Here is a 25,654-nt window from a genome sequence, read left to right on the forward strand (position 1 = left end):
CGACTCAAAATGAACTGGCAAACCGATTCCAACGATTTTGGTTTTCTAAAAACTGAACAGATTTGTTTGGATTTCGGTTTTAGGCCAAAACCGAATCAAAAAAGGACTTATACTCAACCCTAACAACAAGTGGGTCTGGCAAGCCAAGGACGAGAAAGTGATTACGGTCAAAGCTGTAAAAGGTTTTATTTGAAGTGCTCAAGATATAGTAATAGGTATATATGTTCTTACATGATCTAATGGGTTCTGCCCAAAGTCAATATTTTTATATGTGGAGGGTTCTTATGGACGACCGCATTCCAACTATAGAGGCTTAGCATTCGCAATTGTGTTTATGATAATGATACGTGTGTACTTTGTCAAGGATGTATTGAGTTGGTGGATCACTTGTTCTGTGGTTGTGAAGTAGCAAATCTCATTTGGAACTTTGTTAGTAGTTTGTGTAAGTCTACCTCGTTTTTCATCTTCACGGTCAAGTATCGGTTGAGATACATGAGAATACGGGAATAGGAAAAAAGGAAAGGAAGGCCCTTAAAGGTATTATCATGGTGGCTTGTTAGTGAAGTAAGGAATGATAAAAGATTCACGAGCTCCATTGTGAGAAGATTGTAATATTAGGTCCGGTTTAAGAATAAGAAGAAGAATAAAAATATTAATTAGTTGGTAAAATTGATATAGTTATAAGATTATGCAAATGTCGTTGTATGTAAGCTGTCACTTATAATATTATCATTTTGATGGATATATATTGTGAATGAAATTTACTTTTTTAAAAAATTAAAAATTACATAGTGTATAGTATATGCCTAATAAAGTTGATTGCTACCATTTCTGTGTGAAACTCATAAATATATTAGTGACAAACTTCCATGATTGCTAATACGATCTATATAGTAATTAAACCTAATTATATAGTTACAATTCTAAATAGTACAGTAGTATATGTATACTTAGTTATTTTTCTTATAAACAAGTGATATATGTCATAGATAAAATAATTAGCTTTAAGCCAAAATTAATGGTCCACTACATTAAAATGCTTACCTAAACTCCCGCACTTCATTAGATGACATTTTCACATACTATTTCTCCCCGGCCGCCCCGAGAATTCATGTAAATTGAAGTTTGGTAATAAAAACAGAAGTATATAGAATTTTAGGAAAGGTTTAGCTTTTATTTTAAAAAAAACTTTAAAATAAAATGTTAGTTTTGAAAACTTTAACTTTTTGATAAAACTTTTAATCTTTAAAAGTTACACAAATATCTTTTAATGTTGTAGTTACAATTACCATACTAAACACTTTTTAAAAATATCAGCTATCAATTTTACTTAAAAGCTACAACTTACAACTCCATCTAAAAGTTATAAATACAAGCTAAAACTATCTTTATCAAACATATCCTAAGACTATTTTTATCAAACATATTTTAAATACGTATACATAAGCCTAAGAGAACCTATTATATGCTACCTTCTTTTGTTGGGATTATATTATTAATTAGGTTATATATACACTTGTATATCTCGGATTAGAAACACATAGGGGCTCGTTTGGTTAGTAAAAAATATTTAAAAAAATTTTCATTTATAATTTTCTAAAAAAATGAAAGAGTTTTTATTTTATAGAAAACAATAAAAATTTTAAAAACGCGTTCTAATTAAAAAAAAACTCGAAAACATTTTAGAGATGTGAGGGGAAGGTATGAAAAAATGGAAAAAATGAAAAATAAGAAAAAGATGTTTTAAAGTTTTTTATTGAAAAGTAAAAAACATTGTTTTCTGTTTTCTTGGAAAGTATTATTAGAAAACTATTATTAGAACGCATTTTCTGTTTTTCACGTTTTCTCGAAAAACAAAATTAGAAAACAAGAGATGTTTTTCACAACCAAACACGCCCCTAAGGTTCATACTTTGATAATACAAATCTCATTTGATATGGAATTTCGAATCAAAAACTTATATATCTCGTTAAAATTACTTTTATTATTTTATTTATAACTTGTTTCGAGTTTATACAAAAAAAAAAAAAAATGCTGACTGCAATCTAAGAGTAGGTTGTATTTTTTATATCAAAATGTCTACCTTTTAAATTTTTAAGGATTAATCCCTGGATAATTAATGTACTTTTCGGTTTGTATATGGTTGTCATCATACTTTTTTATTTATATTTTTTATATTGATATACATTACCTACAAACTTATAAAATTTATATATTGTTGACCATTATCTTTAAATCTGCTTCTCTCTCATCTACATGTCTTTGAGAGAGTGTTTGGGATTGCGTTATAAAATGATTATCTGATTATTACGTTTGTAAAACGCAAATAGTCTTAAAAAGTGTTTGTATGAAAAAGTAATTATTAGCTATGAAAACGTAGTTTTGGAGAAGCATGTAACTATGCACCTACATGCTTTTACAAAACACAGTTTTAAAAACACATAACCTATTTTGAAAACTCAGATTTTGTTTTGCAATCGCAATACCAAACACCCCTTAAATTTGTTTCTCTCTCTAACTAAAAAACACCAAAAAACCGAAAAACCAAATCTTCAAAATAAATATAAAAAAAAACCATTCTTGAGTAGTCCTTTTTTTCCGTCAATGACCAAAAAAAATAATAACGTTTCTTTCACTCGTTTAGAAGACCACTTCCACTTAGCGGCTACAAGAAACACCAAATTATTTTGATTGTAACCAGTCTTCTAATTTTTAGTTTCTCGATCTACTAGTCATGACTTACGGGAGGAGAGACGACGGTGGTGAAATCACTTGTGTGACCATGACTTAATGAAGAACAAAAGTAGGATAAGATGGTAATAATCCAAAATTTTACTATATTCATTTTGAAAGGAAAATGATATGCGCATCTTGAAAAGCAGTAACAAATTGTTCGGATAATCCGGTAAATATACATCATGTGAATCAACAAACAAATCAAACCAAGGACATTTCCGTAACTTCCTATATCCATATTTAAAAAATACCTTTTTAAAATTAAATCAAAAAAGGTCTGACACAAATATAAATACCATGTCTCCTAAATAAAATATTCTATTTATTTGCGTGCTTAAATTCAGTGCTCCACTCCTATAAAATTCAATTCCTTTAAATTCATTCTTTCTAACTTCTCTCTGTTTTTGTTCCTCCCACTTCCCAACACTCCGGTCACCGGATTTCTTTACTACAGCAAAAAGAAGAGAAAAACACGGCGTCATCACACCGTGATAATGAAGCTATCTTTTTTCCGGCTTTACACAACATTGGTTTGTTTTCAGGCATGTTTTTTCTTTTCTTAACTAATTATTTCCAAACATATAGTCATGTTTTTGTGTGTGTAATTTTTTTTTTACTTTCTTTAGCAGTTTTTATAATAAATGTTGAAATTGTAAACCACATTAATAATAGGAGAAGTATGATGACCATGTCCAATAATAATAACAATTACTATTATGTAACTGTATTATATATTTTTATTAACACAATATATGTTCATACTGTATAATATAGTACAGTAATTATAATTATAATTATATTTATATGTTCACACTTATCACACATCTTCAAATATATATAATTTAATGTAACATGGTCCATATATATAAATTGTAGATTGAATGAATGAATGTGTTGGGTGTTAGTTGATTAGTCTTTGTCATGGGATTTCGTAAATGCATAGCTGTGTATGGATTGAATTATAAAAAAAAATTTTATTTAAAGTTTCTATATATGAATATATCATATAAAATATGATTTGATAAGTGGAGTGACAGAAACCAATATTAATTTCTAGTTTATGAAAGAGGAAAAACATGACATTTTGGTGTTGTAAGTGGTATATGTGATACGTATCTATACTAAATTATACGAGTAATTGTTTATAATAAATTTTTAAAATTTCTAATTTTTTTAAGAGCGGTAAAATTACCATACTAGTGATATCGAATTTATTTTGATCAATAACCTACATATTAGAATATATTCTATCAACAAATAAAAAAACAATATAAATATGTAGGCGTGTTTTTTTTTTTTTTTTTTGCGAAATCCCTGAGCATTGTGTGTTATTCTAATTGTTATAGTTTAAATTGAGAAAATGCTGAATTAGTGCTTCACTTCAAAGGTATAAAAAAGGTTAATCTTTTTATATCAAAAGTCCACCCTTAAATTTTATGATAAGTGTATGATTATTTAACGTAACCTAACGAAAATTCTTAGGATTTTGTTTAACAAAACCCTTTAGATTATTGTTTAGTTTAATTTAATTTTGTATAGAGAAAGTAAAAACATGACTAATATAAGAAGTAAAACTATAAAGTAATCAATCCATGCATGTTTTAAAAAGGGAAAATGTATGTAAGTAAGGTAGGTAAATCATGAGTTTTGTTACCTTAATTTTGGGTAAATTTATTTTTATTTAAAAAGATACTAATAAAGAACAAATTATACTTGATGCTTATCATAACAATCTCAATTATGATGTCCATCCTGTCCATTGATGGTTATCAAAAGAAATGGTGCTTACCAAAGTAAGTAATGACCAATAATTTTGTTATGTGTGCTGTCTCTATATATTTCTAGTATAAAAGTATAAATTTATACTTCTCAATCTCTTCCCCATAAGAATAGAATTTCAAAAAGATAAATCATTCTAAATACATACTGTCTAATAATACTAGCCCTTCCCGAAAAAAATAAATAAATGAAAAACTGTCAAATACTGATTTTAATTAATATGTAGTGTGTACATACATGGACCCCTTTGAATTGACAATTGCTTTTTTAAAATAAACACACTGAAATAATTGGTATCTCAAGTCTTGCAAACCTGAAAAATATTTTCACACTATATAAATTAATGTCTAGTGTACAACATTCTTTATGCATAATTTTGGTGTATTTGTTAATTTGTTGGTGTACAAATCATTTCATTTATGACATATATATATATATATATATATATATATATATAGAAAAATGATCCGTACTGCAGACTTTACCTAAACTTAGGTACTGTCACTTAAAAAAAAGTTACAAATTAAACCTTTGAATTTGATAAACATACCTAGCTCCCTAAATTTTACATAAACCTTCCATGAATTTTACATAATTTCCCTGCTTTACCTAAGATAAGTACTACATGCTTTACCTAACATTTCCCATATATATATATATATATATGCCTATATGATGAAGTGTTTTTAAAACTGTTAATGCCCCCCAAAAAAAGAGATTTTGCTGACCGTAGTTTATAAGGCTATGGATAAGACGCAATATGTCGTAATAAAAAGTTACTGCTCAAAATGCACAGCACTTTTGGGTATGTTTAGCAAACTCTTAAAAGTATTATCTTTAAATTTTGCAATTTTTTTTTACCTTTTCAATTTAATGTTTAGCTCTATCAAGTGTCTCTGCTCATGCTGTTGCTAAAGCAAGGTTACTCAAATAATCACTTGATAGATTAAAGTCAATGTTCTCATTGCAAAATTAAAATAAAAAAAAAAAAAGAAAGAAAGAAGAGTATATAGGATGTATGCAATATCTACATTCCATATAACTTATTAGATATGGTAAGCATATATATAAATGTTAGGGATATCATTAGAATGACCTGAATACACAAATCTTTGTTTGGCATTCAGGGTCACTTTCTGTAAATTAATGCTCTAGCTGAAATTGTTGAGCAAGCCGTTCTCTGTTGAATGTGATTAGCATGTGTTTTGTTTCCCTATATCTACGAAAATAAAGATGCATAGAATAAAGTGTGTTGGAACCACGTTAGTGTGATCGTCACCGATCGTCTGTCATTCCTGATATGATAATTGACGATAACTGAAATCCCTATGTCTAGTAAATATATGATGGGCGTATTTACTCTTAGAGACGTAGTATAGGGTTTCCCATTAGGTGATTGTAACTAAGAGGACTAATGGTACACACATTAAACACTAAAAGGGTTGAATGTGTAAATACTAAAAGGTTGAATGTGTAATTACTCTCATTATAAATAGAGGGTAATTAACCCTAAGTTAGGGTTAATCTCTACACATACAATACCCTAATTTTCGTGTGTTTTCCTCTCTCTAATTCGTGCATAACATCACAGCCGAATTACTCATCTCATCATTACTTAATCACCTTGTTTTGGGAACCCGAAATCAATGGCAAACATGTTTAATGCCTTTATAGGTTCCACAGGATCATCTGGTGAGTATTTTCCCTTGAATCAAACCATGTTTATTCCAACAAAGTGTTGTTTCATATTTCCGTCTATAGTCTCGTGTTAATTATATGTCCCTTTATGATGAATTTGTGTGACTCTCTGGAATAATGCTCGGACCAAGTATCAAAGCGATACATAATAAATGAAAATGAAAGAGTAACCTGAGCTTACAATTCGAGAAAACAGCGCAATTTGCATGTTTGAAATTAAAGTAAAAGGAAACTTGGAACTAACATATGTATCCATATTGACGTTCTAAAATACATCTATACCTTACAATAAGTCAATTTATTCTACAATATAAAAGGCTTCCTTTGCATTTTATAGCACCAAGTGATGTTCATTGACTTTATATTTGATCAATTCACATCAGTTAATAAACTGTTCAGATAATAAACTTTACATGTTGTTTTTGCAGGTCTTGTTGTTTATATCTATATGCAGTGCAGAAAGGTCTGATTCACGAATACTACAGACTACCAATGACACGTTGAGGTGAACTTTTCTTCAACTTTACATAATTTTGTTTTCGGGCGTTGTAAATAAGATATTATTGTTGATTGGAATCTAAGTCCGCATTCTTCAGTTTGCAATTAATTTCCCTTGTTTTATGCATACATGTAAACATCATTTAGTTTTTGTGTTTGTAATTATCTATTATTGGTGGTTGACTTTTTCTTTTACTTTTTCGATGATGCTGAATTAATAACCTCTGCTTTAGGGAAAAACATGTTGAAAACTATTGTGCAATGCATGATATATGTGGAGCAAGAAGTGACGGGAAAGTAGTGAACTGCCCTTTTGGTGCTCCATCTGTAAAGGTATGTAATAACAATGGTCGCTAACACGATCAGAGTTAAAAAAGAATACTGACATATATTAAAACATAAACAAACGACAGTAGACATTTTTTTCATAAAAAATTGCACAATTCTTTCATATTCAATGTCAGCTGTTTGTTTTCCAGCCAGATGATTTATTATCAGCCAAGATTCAGAGTCTGTGTCCAACAATTTCAGGGAACATCTGTTGTACAGAGGCTCAGTTTGATACATTGCATTCACAAGTCCAACAAGTAAGATATTGTGCTTTTTTTTAACTTATATATTTTACTGTGGACTTCAACAGAGGTCAACTCAAAGAATTGCTGTCATTTTTATATTCTTGGTTTGACTTATTTTCTTGCAGGCGATACCTTTTTTAGTTGGTTGTCCAGCATGCTTAAGAAATTTTCTGAATCTCTTTTGTGAGCTTACATGCTCTCCACATCAGAGCCAGTTCATCAATGTGACTTCTATTTCCAAGGTCAGAGTGTGTTTATATTCTTGACTAACTTAATTCATCGGCAACCAGCAGAGCAGTAGTTTTTTAAGCTCTAAACATATTATTATCATTCTAGCTGTAGTTTGAATTCGATCCCAGTCAGATTTTCATCTATTAATGCTTTTCTCTCTAACTTTTGGTATATTTGTTTCAGTTGAAGAATAATTCAACTGTGGGTTCGATTGACTACTTCGTAACTGACACTTTTGGAGCGGGTTTATTCGATTCATGCAAGGATGTGAAGTTTGGTAGTATGAATTCTCGGGCAATTGAGTTTGTTGGTAATGGAGCTAAGAATTTCAAAGGTAAAAGTTTTCTCTTTTTCTCCCTGTACATACATAAGCATTCAATTCCATGCATACAATGCATGATTAATGTGTGCTTTTCTTGCAGAGTGGTATGCTTTCATTGGTCGAAAAGCAGGCTTTCAGATTCCAGGATCGCCCTATCCAATTAATTTTCGGTCCGACGTTGACATGTCAAGCGGAATGAAACCTATGAATGTCACTACTTATTCATGTGGTGACACATCACTAGGCTGTTCTTGTGGTGATTGTCCTTCAGCTCCTATATGTTCTAGTTCCTCCCCTCCATCATCTCATGTAAAGGGTTCTTGCTCAGTGAGGATTGGCTCTCTAAAGGTGTGTTTAACACCAAAATTGTTTGATAGTCCAGTAAAGTCTGTGCCTGGTCTATAAATGTTTTTGTTAGCACAAAACTAGAGTCGACAAAATGGGTGGGTCGGGCAGGTTGAGTAAAAGGTCAAAACGGGTAGTTATTTGGTACAGGGTTGTATGGGATGTACCCAGTTGGGTTGATTCCAAGCACTTTTTGTACAAGTTTATTGTTATTGTATAAGTAAGTGGTGTATGAAATATGAATATGATTTCAAAATGAAATGTGATTTTATCTGATGAAGGTTGAGGGGTATAATCCTTATACTATTCATTTAGTTTCAGTTTTAAATTCTTGCAGGTGAGATGCATTGAAATATCACTAGCGATAGTATACATTTTATTGGCTTCCTTGTTTCTTTGGTGGGGATTGTACCATAAAAGAGGAGCAAGGAACCCAGCTTTGAGAACTAAATCAATGATGAATGTGAATAACGGTGGTCAAGTACAGCAGGTCCGTGGCAAAAAGGATAAGAATATTCCCATGCAGGTATGTACTGCTTTGAATATTTAGTTACTTGTTAAGACGGTATACGTATCTTAATACTATATATTGCTTAGATTTTTCACATTAAGTTTGTTAAATTCAGATGTTGGAGGATAACCCTCAAATCACAAGTGGGGTCCAGCTTTCACCTGTGCAAAGATACATGGCAAATAAATTCAGGTCAAAGCTACTTAAAGTCAACTCTATAGCTACACTTATTTAAAAAAAACTCAAATCTTGACCGTGTTATTGAATTTCAGGTTATATGGAACATGGGTTGCTAAAAATGCAAATCTTGTCTTATTCTCTTCATTGTCTATTGTCCTTCTTCTTAGTTTAGGCTTAATTCGTTTTAAAGTAGAGACACGGCCTGAGAAGGTATATACATAATTAATAAATTTCCAAACTTACTTTTTTTCTTGACCGATTAACAGTATTGTATAGATTTCCCCTCCATATTATTAGTATTACTAAAAATGTATTTTCATATGTTTGATATCTTTGAACTTGTGTTATTGCAGCTTTGGGTAGGCCATGGGAGTAGAGCTGCAGCAGAGAAAGAATACTTTGATAGCCACCTGGCACCTTTCTACAGAATCGAGCAGGTGAGGAGGTATCCGCATGCATATTTCAGTTGAATTTATGATTTGAAATGTGGTGATTAGTTATGAAAATGTTCTTGTGTTTTTGAGTTTTCTTTTATTAACACTTCAGAACGTTTTACAGCTCCTATTGGCAACCAAACCTCAGGCTGCACATGAGAAACCGCCTACTATTGTCACTGAGGAAAATATCAAGTTGCTTTTTCATATACAAGAGAAGGTATTTATATATTTTGATGATATATGCCTTTGGTTCCATGATTTAATAAACTGAATTTCTTAACAGGTTGATGGAGTTCGAGCAAATTATAGTGGATCGTTGGTTTCTTTGACGGACATATGCATGAAACCTCTAGGCGGGGCTTGTGCCACACAAAGTATTCTCCAGGTAATTCTTTTCTGTTGTAATATATATATATATATTAATTTAGTTAATAGTTTGATTTAAGCATCACCAAGGGGCCTAGTGGTCAGGTGTCCTAATGTCCTTAAAAAGGGTCCCATATTCAAACCTCCTTGCGTTAATATCTTGAGGATGGGCAGGAAAATGGTTCGACAGCATTACTGGAATACCCTTGTTATTTGTTAGGGCACATATGTATGAGTCAAAAACTTGGCCTCCCTGAGTAACTTGAATAGAGAACCCTTGTCCGTTTACTCGTTTATAACCAGTTGTCTTGTATGTCGCCGGCCAAACTTTATGGAAGTAAAATGTTCCAATAACTGTTTTAGTTTGAACTTGTTAACTGGTATGTTTCTATATTATTTGCTTATGATATGCTCTTTACTACTTGACTATCTCCCCTTGTTTTTTATGTTGTAGTATTTCAAAATGGATCCTAAAAACTATGACAACTTTGGGGGCGTTGACCATGCTGAATACTGCTTTCAGGTATAAATACTGGTAATTTGTTTTGTGTTCATGGCTCATATGGATGGTTGAAAATATGGTTTCTTGGTCAGAGTTGCTAGTAGTTTTCCTTTGACTTAAGTCAATTGACCAGAAGACCCTGGTGGGAAACTAGTAGAATTACAATCTAAATGGATTTTGATGAATTATTACCATGCCATTGGTTTGTTGTCTTCATCTTAAAGTTCATAGTGTAACTTTATTGCCAAGGTTATGCTTACATACTTCTATATGCATGTATGATTTTCCTTTCTTGTGGGCATATTCCATCTTTATTCTTGTAGTTCTCTTTTTCACATTTACATTAGTCTGATAATAAGTTGAAATAGGGTACTAGATGTACTTTACAGGAAATACCACTTACATTCTGTAATGCATGACAAACATCAATTATCGTATTTGTTACTATATGTGCAACAGACATATACTCTTTTTTTCATTAAGTATATAGTTCTCTTTTTCATTACTCCTTTTTTCTATATATGATTGAACATTCTACTGGCAATCGTTAAAATTTAAGCCATCTGAATTTGGCTATTTGAATTGTGTGTCCAGCATTATACTTCTGATGAGAATTGTTTGAGCGCATTCAAAGGACCACTAGAACCCAGCACAGCATTAGGAGGTTTCTCTGGTAACAATTACTCTGAGGTAATTCTTTGATCTATTGTTTCATATGAAATGTAAATATGTTTGATAGTGACCCTATAATGATGAACTTAAGACAGGCTTCTGCATTTATTATAACTTATCCCGTGAACAACGTAATTGATAAAGAAAGCAATGAAACCAAAAGGGCTATTGCTTGGGAGAAGGCTTTCATTCAGTTGGTCAAGGTTTCTATTTTTTTTCTTCCTCTTTTTCAGTTCAAATACATATGTTTATTACCATTTTACATTCTGACTAATCCTTGTATCAGAATGAGCTCCTAGAAATGGTGGAATCCAAGAATTTGACACTATCCTATTCCTCTGAAAGTTCTATCGAAGAAGAACTGAAAAGAGAAAGTAGTGCTGATGTTGTTACAATTTTGGTAAGAGCATAGTTTATATGTATGATGTGTATTAGTTTTTTAGATCAGATATTGTGACCATTCATTTATTAGCTCCTAGCTCATATGTTCGTCACATAACTTTGGAAATCATTATTCAGATAAGCTACCTTGTAATGTTTGCTTATATATCCTTGGCATTGGGTGACACTCCTCGCTTCACTTCCTTCTATATTTCTTCCAAGGTATGCATCATTTAGACAACCCTTTCGTTAACATCATCAATATCAGTATACACACACACACACATATAAAATGTATATACTGTTATGTTAAACAGGTAAATTTGAGTTATATGATCATAATTCTATTCCAGGTATTGCTAGGCCTTTCTGGAGTAATACTTGTCATGCTGTCTGTTACTGCATCAGTTGGTTTTTTCAGTGCAATTGGAGTAAAATCTACACTTATCATCATGGAAGTCATCCCTTTTCTTGTTCTGGCTGTAAGTCAAATCTTTTTACAATATCCTATTCGCTCTCCACATGTTAACATATGCAGAATACTAAAGTGAACATGTAAAATTTACCATTAGGTTGAAGTCAACCCTTACAAACGTTGATAACAACTAAACTGAAATTTAGCTTCATTTCCTGTTAAGCATATGCATCTTGTATTCTTGTACATACATACCACCACTCATCCACACTTAATAGATTATGATCATAATTCTTCGTATAGTAAAGCTAAACATGTCCAATCTTTGATTATGAAATATACTAGTAACTATGATAATAGATGTTGGCATCTATTTTGACAGGTGGGGGTAGACAACATGTGTATTCTGGTACATGCAGTTAAACGGCAGCAGGTGGAGTTGCCTTTAGAAGGTCGAATAAGTAATGCACTTGCTGAAGTTGGTCCATCTATAACTCTAGCTAGTTTATCTGAGTTTTTAGCATTTGCTGTTGGAAGCTTTATTCCTATGCCAGCATGTCGGGTGTTTTCCATGTTTGCAGGTCAGCCATGAATTTTATTTCTAAATAGATGATTGTAAACGAATACCCAAAGGGCTGTCTGGGCTGGTTGCATAACGGTCAAGTGGGTAATATTTTTTTGTATGTGGCAGGTTGATCCAAAACACTATGTTCAAAGATTTCATATAGATAATAACTGGAAATTTTGATTGAAGTTATATTATTTCGTTAGTAATCTACTATAATGTAAAAAACGAATTTGCAAACTGTATGCGTTAAAAACTATATGTCGTGCGGCTTGACCCGTTCCCTTGTACATTGTCTTTTTCTTCTTTATTTTGAACCGTCAGAGACAAAACATAGCCTGACTAAATCTATTTACAAATAGAAAAATGGCACTCTATGAGAACACCTGATATGTATGTTTATATGTTAACCCTGTTTTACGTATATTTCAGCACTGGCTATTCTCTTAGACTTCCTTCTGCAAGTTACTGCATTTGTCGCTTTAATTGTTTTTGATTTTCTAAGAGCCGAGGACCAAAGGATTGATTGTTTTCCTTGTATCAGAGTCCGTGGTTCACTTGCTGATAGCGATGACGGTTCGTACAAAGAGCAACTTTATTAGATACTATTTTTTTTCATTTATTTGGTTTGCATAATAGCAAAGGTATCTGTTGTAATTGCTTTTGCAGGTAACAATCAGAGAAAATCTGGATTACTTACTCGATATATGAAGGTAATAGTATGTTTTCTATCATTGGTGAATGTTACTTCTTCATGTGTTTATATTTGTTTTTATAATTTAAGCTACTTTTCAGGAGGTTCATGCACCCATTCTAGGTGTATGGGGGGTCAAATTGGTTGTCATTGTAATTTTTGTTGCATTATCACTCGCCAGCATTGTAAGTTGTCCATTGAACTATTCTTAATCAGTTTTCCATAGATTTTCAATCCCCATTTCTCTGACATTTTTCATCTTAATATTTACAAGGCATTATGTACAAGAATTCAACCTGGTTTGGAACAACAAATAGTTCTGCCTCGAGACTCATATCTTCAAGGTTACTTCAATAATGTCTCGGAGTATCTCAGAATTGGTGCACCTCTATATTTTGTAGTGAAAAACTATAATTACAGGTAAATTGGTTTTATTTGTTCCTCGTTGTCCATATTGGTTTTTATCATTAGGGAAATAAATGTGGTACTGTTACAAGTTTTTCTAACATTAAGTTTTTTGTGTTTTCTCAGTTCAGAATCAAGCCAGACGAATCAATTGTGCTCTATCAACCATTGTGATTCCAACTCCCTTTTAAATGAAGTATGGCAGTGGTTACATATTAATCGTTATTTAATATATCCCAATCACATATTTCTTTAATTCTAAGGAAATGAAATATTGATATGCACCTTGTGCTGGCTGATGTTAAGTTATTTATCGTGCAGATATCAAAAGCGTCTGTGGTACCTACGTCAAGCTACATAGCTAAACCTGCTGCTTCATGGCTTGATGACTTTCTTGTTTGGGTATCTCCAGAAGCTTTTGGCTGCTGCCGGAAGTTCACTAATGCAACTTATTGTCCTCCTGATGATCAGGTAAATCTACTTTCATTCTTCCTTATTTATATGACTTTGTTTTTTAGTATAATCATGAGTCAGTAATTGTTTAAACTAACTCAGTCCTACCTACAAATATGTTCAATACATGAGGGTTAGTAGACTATATTAAATATTTGATTATCATTTTCCTTTTCAGCCTCCCTGTTGTACTTCAAGTGATGGTTCCTGTACTGTAAACAGCGTTTGCAAGGACTGTACCACGGTAACTATATCTACCAGTTCCTACCTGTTTTCCTTTTGTTATTGTTGACGATATTTTAACATCAAATTTTCTGTAGATATAAAACCTTGCATATCTACTGGGCACTGTTGAAGTAAGTAAGATGATTAACTGAAATTTGAACATTGTTTTCAGTGTTTTCGTCACTCAGATTTCCAAAATGATCGTCCAACTACGACACAATTCAAGGAGAAGCTTCCGTGGTTCCTCAGTTCTTTGCCTTCTGCTGATTGTGCAAAAGGTGGCCATGGGGCTTACACCAACAGTGTAGAACTCAACGGTTAGTGAAGTTCCATGTAGCTAAGACTATCTGTTTGTTTAATATGCCTATTTACTTGTGCAACTTTCATTGCATAGCTTGTGACTAAAGGTGGCAAAATGGATGGGTAAAAGGGTAATTTTCTGGGCAGATCAATGTGTCAAACACAGACCTCCAACACATTCTCATCCACTTCTTTATATTGTTTAAATGTGTCAAATATGATTACAAAACGATATTCTGTGATGATAAAGTAGCTTTTTACATAAAGTCTTTAGCACATTGTAAGTGTTTGAATATACATAAGATGGTTTTAACCCTATAAACCTGTTTAACCTGTTAGATCTATAAACCTGTTTAACTCGTTAGATATGTTTATTGTACATTTGACCAGTTAGTATTTAAATGACATTTCCACATTTATATACATTCTGTCCCTCAGGCTTTGAGAATGGTGTTATTCAAGCATCTTCATTCCGTACGTATCACACTCCTCTAAACAAGCAGGTAGCAAGAAATTAATGCTGTACTAGAACTGAGTAGTTTATGTGTATCATTCTCTTTAATGATCAAAAACTGTTTTATTTCAGGCTGATTTTGTCAACTCAATGAGGGCTGCACGAGAATTTAGTTCAAGGGTCTCCAAATCCTTACAGGTAATAGAACAGTTAAGTGACAGCAAAAAACGGGGAAAAAAATAATAATAATTGTATCAATGCCTCGTTACTAAACTGTTTGTATTTTTATATACGCTTTTATGCTTTGCAGATTGAGGTGTTTCCTTATTCCGTATTTTACATGTTCTTCGAGCAATATCTTGACATATGGAAGACGGCACTAGTCAGTCTTGCAGTAGCTGTTGGTTAGTGATTTTTCATATAATCTTAGTTGGATTTTCTTACTTATTAAGATCAATAAGTTACTTTTACATGAATCTACAGGTGCCGTGTTTATTGTCTGCCTGGTGATTACTTGTAGGTAAGTTTCATTCCCCTTTGAATGAAACTGAATATTTAAGTGTAGACTAAAACTTCTTTCATTATCCTGGAAAATGTTTAATCCTCTTAACTCATCCTCCTACAAATTCAACCTACAATTTGATCATGAAGCATGGTATAAAATATATAAATTCGCCTGCATGCCCTGTCCCAATGACAACGTGTGGAAGACAACTTTGAAAATTGATCATATTGACAAAGTTTATGTCCTCGTCTAACTAAACTTGTGACTTTTTTTCTATTAGTTGAGTAATTAGAATAACATCAATAGTGTTTGATTATTACAATATACAACAAAAAGAACATCCCTTTTAAAGCGCCTATCCAAATACCACAGAAGTACGATGCTAACTTTTCGTCTCTCTGTTGTTCCGGGTTCAGCATATGGAGCTCGGGTATAATTGTACTAGTGCTGGTGATGATTCTTGTGGATCTCCTGGTATATTTCTTTCTTATTGCTTTCAGGTTGATCATTACAGGTTTTTATAACAAGTTGAAATGTTAAAAGATTTGTACTTGTATCCAGGGAGTTATGGCTATTTTAGACATCCAACTAAATGCTGTGTCTGTCGTAAACCTCGTGATGTCAGTGGGTATTTCTGTGGAGTTTTGTGTACATATAACACATGCTTTCTTGGTAAGTGATTCTCTGCCCCACCGTATATGAGTACATGGATGCATTTCATCAGCACAACATGGATAGAAAGTTAGCTTCTTCTCACTGCTACTTTTACTTTCTGTAGGTTAGTAGCGGAGATAGAGATCAACGAACGAAGGAGGCTTTGGGTACAATGGGTGCTTCAGTTTTCAGGTTTCTGGTGTTCTTTTTGTTTTTTCTTCTTTCAGTTATTTTTTTAAAAGGGAAACTTAGTTAAGTATTCCTCTATTGAATATTGTTTTTTTTTCCCGTCAAAACAAACCATAACCTTTTCATTGTCATGCTTTTTTCAGTGGCATAACAATTACAAAACTAGTAGGAGTAATCGTCCTTTGCTTCTCAAGGACAGAAATCTTTGTGGTAATCAATCTTCGCTTAAATATTATGTGATTTGTGGTGGTGATTTTGAACCATTCATATATGGATGAATCAATTGGAGTTGTGTTTTATCGCTAAAAAGGGTCAAATAAAGAAAGCTAAAAGTGGAACGAGTTAAATGGGTTGAATGGTTCAAACAGGGTCAAAAGTTTCCAAATCCAATTATGGTTATTGTGTCATTTGTGTCAATCTGACTCTACTCATTTGACCCGTACTACAATGGCTGTTTCAACCAATTGTTCAACCCAACCTACCTCTTTGTTAAACGTCATTTATCATGACCTGAAACATAAAGTGTGATCTTATACGTCATTTGTAAGATTAAGATTTTAGGAACCATGTATCTCCACAAGTTAGTACATATATCGTACAGTCACATTATCACATTAAAGAAACTGATTGTATGCAGGTTTACTACTTTCAAATGTACCTGGCCTTGGTCCTTCTGGGTTTCTTGCATGGACTAATTTTCTTACCTGTAAGTTAACACAAATCTGTTACAAAAGTGTGTACATTTTTGGATATAATACATTTCACTTTTCACTGAAAAAAAAAATCTGTTACAAAAGTTAATTGCTTTCTTTCATTACTCCACAACAAGCCAATAGTTGGGAATGCTTATTTGAAAGTCTTTATGTGCTTCAAAAATAAGCATGCACCAACTATCTGCTTATACATAAGCGTATAAACAGTTTTTACAAGGGCATTTGGGATTGCTTATATGCTTTTAAAAATAGGCAATAAATAGAGAAGCACTTAAATAGGCAAACCCAAACTTCTCTATGAAATTTTAAATAGTGTATACATTCATATACAAATTACTAAATAGCAGTACACAAACGATTTTCAAATTACGGACTACTGATCATATGTTTGCAGGTGGTGCTAAGCATGTTTGGGCCGCCTTCTAGACGAGTTCTAGTTGAGAGGAAAGATCATAACAATTCTTTTGCTTCACCATCATTATAACTTATGCTACACAAAAGTAGGTTTTCACTCGCCCTCTCATTCTCTTCGGTGAAATTTTCTTCCCAAGCGTCATAGTATTTATATGTCCCGTGTTCGGGAAAAAAATAGTGGTAACACATGTATATAGTGGTACCTCAAGTTATAGACTACAGATGAGCATAGATGTAACTTTACTTGTAACCCATATTTCCTATTATTAACTACGTATAATTTGTAGCTCACTTGATCAGTATGACAAGCGATAGTGAGTTCTGTAGTGTAGCTTTCATGCATTTGAGCTTTTTTAAATCTTGAACTCTTCACAATTGATCCAAAGGCTACCATGTTTTAATCTTAGTTCAAAAAGTTATTCTGATCAAAAATGTAATAGAGATTTGTACTCTCTTAAGAATTGGTTATATACACCAATAATCAACAATGTCTTAACATTTTGGGATTTCTACCAGATATCTGAAATTCGAATCCTGTTAGTGCAGTATTGAAGGACGTGTAGGGAAGGGTTAAAAAATGGTCATGAGATCATTAGCTCTTCTATTTTGACATGTACACTACTTTTTTGAGAAAGATAGTTAAAAGCAGTGTTGTAAAATTTGGCTGACTCGGCCGGGAACTCGGACTTGGAATCGGAATCGGGGGTTAAACGGGCCGAGTTGGTTAGAATCGGGTGAAACTCGGTCAATGACTTGGTCGCTTGTAAAATTCGGTCAAACTAGCCAGTATCAGTCAAAAATCGGCCAAATTGGTTAAAAATCGGTCAAAACTCGGGTCAACTTTGGTCAATTTTTTAATATTTTTTTAATTAAAAAAAAACCTTAATTGGTTTAAGTTTATGTTTCTAATAAATGAAGTTTGACCTTTGAAATATTATATTAAAGTTTGAAGTTTATTCCATATAATTTCAAAACTATAATTTTTCTATATAAAAACCCGATTCGGGTTCTCCCCGATTCCGATCCGAATTTTTAAAAACTCGTGACTCCCCCTCGCCGATCTGATCCTGAGTTACGAGTTCTCTAACCTTGGTTAAAAGGGCTAGTTCAGGATAAAAAAAAAGTAATATATTTATATAAAATATTCAATTAGAAAAATTTAAAACGTTATTGAACAAAAAAAGGTTAGAATTTGTTCTAAAAATGATATATTATTTTATTTTAATTTTAAAAATTATGCCCTTCTTATTTTCAAGTATTATACGTTTTCCAACTTAGGAAATTTATATATTAACTTGTTAGCTTTTTTGTTTTCGTCCCAAGGTCCGTCATTAGCCAAATTATAACTTAATAGCTAAAGCCCATTGGGCTATGCGTGTTTCCAAATACTTAAGCCCATTAAGAGAGAGACAAATCCACAATAGAATACAAAAGCGAAAAATTGTTGTAATAGATTATTGTGAGTTGAAAAAAAAAAGGTAACTGTGAATTAGCCCCGGTAATCCGGTGAGATCACATTGGATACCCATCGATATATTTTGTATAGGTTTATGATATCGGTGAAAAACTTTTAACTAATTACCACATGATTTGGGTACCTTTAAGGATCAAATCCGTATCTCTCGACTTCACATTTGAGCATAAATTTCATTCGTAATGGGTAGTATTCCATTTACGATGGATCAGTGATTAGTGTGACTTGAGATCATATACACACCATATGTTATTTGTTTTGAGATTTAACACGCAGTGTGGCCCCTACCCTTAGCTTCCTGAACGTGATGCATCGACATCAAAATGACAAATTGAGCTTTCTTCCCATTACAAACAAAACAAAATGTCAATTAAAGAAAGGGTCCATACCCATCTTTGTTGTCCATTATGTCAATATTTTGTCTTCTTTTTTTCTTGATGAAATTCCTCTTTTGCACCTCTTGTAATGACGGCACTAACATAAATTGACCTTGTTTACTATACCTAAACAATGGCAATATTTACTTTGTAATGAAAATGTGATCTTTCTAAAACATTAATAGCATTCCGTATATGAGAATGAAGTTCTGGTTGCTGACATGAGACCTTCTTGACCTCGCTCAAATTTTACCTCAAGATGACATCTTCCCCACGTTGTCGTATCCCAAGTCGGGTTAACTTGCCAGTTCTAATCGCACTTCATACACATATCGTATATAGATACATACATATTTTATTTATATGTATGTATAAATGCATAAATAAAGGAAGGAGTTAAAAGATAAAATTCCTATAGGAATTGGCGTCTTCGCCATCATTTTGAAGACGACAATCCCCATCAGTGTTTTCACCATGTTGTCCAATTTAGGCACCAATGGCATCCATGGTCCACCCTATTGCCTTTTAACTTGTTGCGAGTACAAAATGTAGAGACTGCAAACACTAGTTCATATTTCTGATGTAAAATCAGATAAATGTAACTTTCATTCATCGGGTGCATAATCCAGATTTTCATTTCTATCGTCTTAACTACAACAATGTACAAGTTTTAAGGTGTATAATACGATTCACTACAACATGAAATTTAAAAATAAAAAAAAAAGTACCTATTAGAAAGAAAATTTGTACAGCTAAACTTTGGACATGAAAAACATGATATCTTTGATGCCATACTAATAAGTTGCACCAACATTGTTCTTCATTTTCACCTTCCTGACGCAACCCTGAAGCAGAACCCATCTATGAGCCAACACGTAGTGAACCCTTATAGCCTAATATCGATACATCAACCAACCTTTATCGGAATCATACAGTATAATATATCAATGAACATATTGACAACTTTCTTGACACATAACCCGATGCTTTAATCCAAATGCTTCTCGGGTCTTACCAAAAAAACCCGCATCGACCCGTCCACGACACCCATTGAAGACAGCCAGTCACAAGGGCATGTGACTAAACCGTGGAGACTTGGTGAACCAAGTTGCCTTTTACAAGACTGCATGACTACCAAAACTACCGCCCACGTGTTGAGGTTCCAAAAGAGCAAGCTTTATAGTTCCACTCTTACATGATCTATAAACATCAACACATTCCTCCAGATCGGCATCACACGTTAAAAGAACCCATTCGGAGTCATCATCAAAGTACTTGAGATGAAACTCGTGGATATCATTTATACTAAACCTCTTAGCAATTTCTTCAAGTAATTGATTGTATCCGCAATCCTTTTGCAGACGAAAACGTACTTTTTCTTCACCATAGGTGACTTTCACTCTTTGAACGGTTTCATCTCGAGCATTCGTTCCTTTAGGGGGAAGTGCTGGTGCTGTTGGGAGGTCGGTGAGAGATTTATGGCTATGTGATTTCTTTAGAACCTTAGGTTCTTGTTCTTGATCTTGACTAAAAATCGACACATGGCGCTCCACATCACTACGGGCCCTTTTCAAAACATTGCCACCAGTATCTTCACCGGTCGGAGTGTGTGGGTGTGGGTACGGGTGGGTTCCACTAGAACATGTTTGACTGGAACTCGAAGTTTGACTACATGACGGGGAGAGTGATTTCGTTACACCCTCAATGGCCTTTAAGTCGACCACATGGAGATTGGAAGGATCTATCGAGCTTGTTTTTGGATCAGAAGAAGCAAGATTCCGAAAGTTTGAATAAAATGACTCGATTTGGAATGAACCGGATGCCCCATGAACCGAATCCATCACAAGCTGGATTTTTTGTAGTGAATGACCGACTTTCTTTATCTTCCGAGAAGGCCAACGTTGTATCCCATGTTGTCGACATATCCTTTTTAATGTTGTGGGACAAACTGCAATCACAAGTTTCGAATCAGAATCAACATAACCAGTCAGAGGAGGCAAGGTTGGGCACAAGGTCACTTTCGATACGGGTCAGAACACACCAGACCAATGGGTAACCGCAAGCAGTTGGTCATCATAAAAAATTATCAATAATGCATTAATCATAATTCATGATTACGGAAACAGTAAAACCACAACAGTATCTGTATCTTTGAATGAAATGATTTCAGAAGGTTGTATGTATCAAAAAATTTATTATGTGTGACTTTCAACCTGTTTGGCACATTTTACCCATTATCCATTTTGCTTAAAATTGATTGAACTGATTTGAGATAAACTACAGGAGTAAACTATTTAGTAACCCGGTTGGTGCCATTCATTGTCAAGCCATGCCCACGAAAAATGCCACCTCTAACAAGTTTAATCATCAAACAAGAAAACCAAATGCTTACCGCCGAGGTTTTTTGCAGCATCTTTCAGACTGCCAGCAAAATACTGTCTAAGCATTTCCAAAGTGATTGTTTTCTCCGTCTTAGCACCACCACGCCGTCTCTCCGGCCTCTTAATACCATCATTGACCAAACTACCCTCGCCAGAACCAGAATTATTTGGTTGATTGCTAATAAAGTCCACAGGCTTTTCCATGAAGACTTCTTCAACTTTCAGCACTTTTTCTACACCACTAGAAACAAACAAACCTTCTTCCAACAACTCCTTATCCGTAACAATCCTTAAACTCCGGCAAACATTTTGTATAATAACTGATAACGAATTAAGCAAACTCTTTTGCTTTTCTTGATCAACACAATCAACTGGTAAAAAGAACTCCAAAACATAATCAATATTAGCAGCGGACGTGCTTCTAAGACGAATCGCCACAACCCCACACAAACCAAAAATCTGAGCATGGTGTGATAATGGGTACTCTGTTTTTGTCATCAATTTTACATCGGGAAAATAACACGGTTGGTTTGTTCTGAAAGCTCTACCAACTACACCTTCACCTTTTAATAAGTGGTGCTCAGAACACGCTTCTTGAAAATCCTTAAATCTGGAATCGTGCACATAGCAAGCAGGGTCCACCGTTGATATGCAATGGATTAAATTTGTCTCTGAATGTCGACATCCTCCTTTTCCTTGTTGAATACACGGGACCCATGTTTGAGCCAACGGTAAGTTGTGAGTTTTGCAAGCAGATTTTAGGATCTCCAGAATCTCAGGTAGTGCCGCTTTATACAAACCATCATTCACCTGGCAATATATTTATCCAAAGTTAACAAATTTTTTATAATGTTTCATCTATGACTTATCGCTTATCATGGCAATCAACATTTCATTATTACCTTGGACTTTTGAGAGTTTGAAGGTTCGGAACTCCTGAGGTCAACTGCCTACAAAACATCAAAAACTTCAATACATTTAGTCATTTCTCAACAATATTAAATATTAAGCTTTTACATTTAATGTGCTTAAAAAGTGATTATTAATTCGGATAAACAACTTCTGCTGTATTGTAATCAAATAATCACTTTTAAAGTGCAAAAACTGAAGTCTCCCCAAGAAAGCTATACTTACGTTTATCACAATTCTTACAACTTTCACTATATTGGTAACGGAACAATAACAACAGTTAAGATGACAGTTTTATTGTCTTATCTATATCCTTACGGGTCTCTCTATCTATATATATATGGAGTCTGTCATCCTTACATACTTACTAAACCATGTAAAGGAACTATAAATCTACATGCATATGATATTAAGATTTGGCTAACTGAAATTATCCTTTTATAAACCTCGCAACGAAAGTTAATATCATGAAATCAATCAACTTAAAACTTATAAACAATAAAAAAAAGGGCTAAAGTAAGTATAACATCAAAATAGAAAAAAACATACCTCTAGAGCTTTACAAACACCTTCGATCTCGGGAGAATAGTTACTCTTTTGAGTAGTCATAACAACCTCAATAACACCGAGACAACTTCGACTATCCTGATCAAAAATCGGGACAGCAACACTACCACGAACATCAAACTGCTGTGCATGAGCAACTCTCGGGTACTCCTCAGTTTTAAAAAACCGAACATCAGGAGTCCATTCTGGAACTTTCCCCATAAATACCCTTCCAGGTAATCCGATAATATCTTTTGAATCACCCTCGGCTGCAAAAGTAAATTTTGCAGATATGCTTCTATAACTAGATAGTTGAGGGCAATCTGGACCAAGTGAAAAAAGGGTATCACTTGTACTCAGAACTTTCTTCCCCTCTCGATTTTCAGGTAACCATATTTGAATAAGTGTGTTCTTATTTAGTGAAGAATGCCTTATATTCTCGATTGCGTAAATCAATCTTTCCTTCACACCGATATTGACACTTGGCGGGATCCACCATCTACGAATCGCCTCAGAACTTTCTAGAAAGTTTTCCGATTGATTATGGAATCCAACCAAACTACTAACATTAGTTTTTGACATAAACCCATCTTCACTTTGATTTTGACTAACAGAGAGATTCATGAGACTTGATGATTTTGCCCTTTCTTCTTGAACGTCTTCAGGCAGATGATCAAAGTTGTTGAACTCCACAGTCTGCCATGGGTCGAAAATAGGATTGCTATTGTTATCTATGAATTCGGATCCGTCTGTTGCTTGTAACCAACATCCATCTAATAAGAGCTCATCCATGTAATCGAAATCCATCATGGATTCGGCTGGATTCCCAAACATGTTATTAGCAGGAAACACACTATCATTCATAGCTTCAGTCTTGTACAAAATCCACAAACTTTATCTAAAAACAGCAACTTTTTCGTTCAAATCACATGTAAAATCTGTCAAAATAACAGAAAACACAGAAAAAAATAGCATCAAGTAACAGAAATCAACAAATAAAAGAATTCAAAACTAGAGAACTTAACATAGAGACATGTAGAAATTTACAAATGAATGAATACAATTTGGGCAAATATTACTAAATTTAAGTTTATAAGTTTGTTACTCACTACTCTTTTGCAACATTTATATATATTACAAAAAAAAAGCATATAGAGGGAGACTTCACCTAATAGCTTCTTCATGGCTCCATCACCAGCAAATATCTTGAACTTATAATTCCAACTTCTTGTTCATATCAACAATCAGAATCTATCAAGAATGGAAAGGAAAGGAAAGATCAGGAACACTACCGAGTCCGAAATAAGCTGAATTTAAATCCCAAAAAATATAGTTTCACACAACCAAAGATGTTACACACTACTAGTACTCAAAATCCACTATTATTTCTAATTTCAACATGAGAGCTTTATTGTTCAATGAAAACAAAACAAATTACACTTTATGACTAAAAAAAAGACCCATATCCAAAACCCAATCTTGTACTCAAATACCACAAAACTTTTGCCCAAAAGAAGAAAATGGAAATGGAAAATTCATATAGCCACACAAAATCTATCAAAATATAGGAAAAGGAGGAGAAAAAAATGTAAACACAAAAGTAATATGTATCTATGGTCAACCTACCATAAAAAAGATTATATTCTTTGCCAAATCAAAAAAGATTCTATCAACTTGACCAACTTGATTAGTACTGCTAGTAGTTCAAGTACATACATAACAAAAAGTTAGCTACACAAACAGAAAAAGATCAATCAAAATGAACAGGCACTATACAGAACACACCTATATATGTTCCACTAGTTTTTTTAAGATTCCTAGTTAAAGGTGCATCAGAAAACAAACAAACAAACAAACAAATAAACAAAACAAAACTTATTATTTCTTACAGATTTCACAAGATTGTACTATTCACCCCCACTGACCCACTTGCTGTCACATATCAATACATTTAACTAAAAAAAAAATAAAAAATAAAACAAGTACAAGACCAGGAACAGTTTAAGACCAGATTCTTGAATATTCCAAATGTAGTTTTATCATGGTAATAGTAAAATTCCTAAAATACCCATAAAAAATGTAAAAAAAAATGATAATCACAAAAAATAAAGAACAAAAAACAAGAAATTCTTGGTGGGAATGTTTTAGATGCAAAAAAACACATAACTTCAGAAAAACTGTTGGGATTTTTGTCTGAATCAAACAGACAGACAAAGATATCATCTGAACTGTTTCTTTCTTTCTTTAAATACCTTGTAATAATCATTTGGTGTCATATATTTTGATGAAAGAAATGAAAAGGCCAAGCCTTTAGCTTGTTTAAGGGAATCTTGATACAATCTTTATAAGAGAAACCCCACCATGAAAACTCTCTTATTAAGGGAATCTTGCAAGCTAGTCAACCTTGCTCTAGAGAGAGAAATTATAAAGAGAAGATCCTTATGTATTATTTATGCGGTTTGAAAGTAATAATAAAAGATTATAGATATAAAAAGATAGAATCAATTTTATAACAAGAACTACAGAAATGACGGAATTATTATATTTCTAGTTATGTATATATCCAGATGCATAAATGGGTGATGTATTAAGATGCATATATATTATTATATATATATGTATAAAAAATTCAAATTAAAATAATGGAGGTTTTTTTATATACGATTCTTTTAAAGTAGGCAAGAAAAAATAATAAACAATTGAATGTTGGTGTGTGGATGATGGATAGGTAAGCAATTTGCAAAGGCA

At 33.1% G+C, this 25,654-nt stretch overlaps 2 protein-coding genes across 3 annotated transcripts; one reads left to right on the forward strand and one right to left on the reverse strand.

Annotated features, from left to right (window-relative positions):
• The first annotated feature begins 3,084 nt into the window (after nucleotides 1-3,084).
• LOC122603976 (NPC intracellular cholesterol transporter 1-like) lies at nucleotides 3,085-17,604 on the forward strand. The gene is made up of 38 exons (XM_043776848.1): nucleotides 3,085-3,278; nucleotides 6,642-6,718; nucleotides 6,945-7,044; nucleotides 7,191-7,298; nucleotides 7,412-7,528; nucleotides 7,701-7,851; nucleotides 7,940-8,187; nucleotides 8,522-8,710; nucleotides 8,811-8,887; nucleotides 8,968-9,085; nucleotides 9,229-9,312; nucleotides 9,434-9,529; nucleotides 9,596-9,697; nucleotides 10,133-10,201; nucleotides 10,775-10,870; nucleotides 10,948-11,055; nucleotides 11,139-11,252; nucleotides 11,372-11,455; nucleotides 11,587-11,715; nucleotides 12,031-12,229; nucleotides 12,646-12,789; nucleotides 12,883-12,926; nucleotides 13,009-13,092; nucleotides 13,182-13,327; nucleotides 13,439-13,508; nucleotides 13,634-13,783; nucleotides 13,944-14,009; nucleotides 14,163-14,307; nucleotides 14,729-14,793; nucleotides 14,877-14,942; nucleotides 15,055-15,148; nucleotides 15,228-15,264; nucleotides 15,666-15,723; nucleotides 15,811-15,921; nucleotides 16,028-16,095; nucleotides 16,236-16,302; nucleotides 16,730-16,798; nucleotides 17,200-17,604. Exons 1-38 carry the CDS (start codon nucleotides 3,231-3,233, stop codon nucleotides 17,287-17,289), a joined length of 3,888 nt encoding a protein of 1,295 aa, XP_043632783.1. The 5' UTR covers nucleotides 3,085-3,230; the 3' UTR covers nucleotides 17,290-17,604.
• A 2,083-nt stretch (nucleotides 17,605-19,687) lies between these two features.
• On the reverse strand, nucleotides 19,688-24,201 carry LOC122605801 (protein NLP5-like). Of its 2 annotated transcripts, XM_043778756.1 has the most exons (5): nucleotides 24,075-24,201; nucleotides 22,910-23,844; nucleotides 22,354-22,401; nucleotides 21,463-22,261; nucleotides 19,688-21,018 (listed from the first exon to the last, which is right to left on the reverse strand). In XM_043778756.1, exons 2-5 carry the CDS (start codon nucleotides 23,768-23,770, stop codon nucleotides 20,186-20,188), a joined length of 2,541 nt encoding a protein of 846 aa, XP_043634691.1. In that variant the 5' UTR covers nucleotides 23,771-23,844; nucleotides 24,075-24,201; the 3' UTR covers nucleotides 19,688-20,185. The 2 variants fall into 2 exon arrangements, with proteins under 2 accessions (XP_043634691.1, XP_043634692.1); XM_043778757.1 differs by lacking the exon at nucleotides 24,075-24,201 and having other exon boundaries at nucleotides 22,910-23,886.
• Between the last annotated feature and the right edge of the window lie 1,453 nt (nucleotides 24,202-25,654).

The sequence above is a fragment of the Erigeron canadensis genome, chromosome 6 (genome assembly GCF_010389155.1).
Source record: "Erigeron canadensis isolate Cc75 chromosome 6, C_canadensis_v1, whole genome shotgun sequence".
Taxonomy (NCBI): Eukaryota; Viridiplantae; Streptophyta; class Magnoliopsida; order Asterales; family Asteraceae; genus Erigeron; species Erigeron canadensis.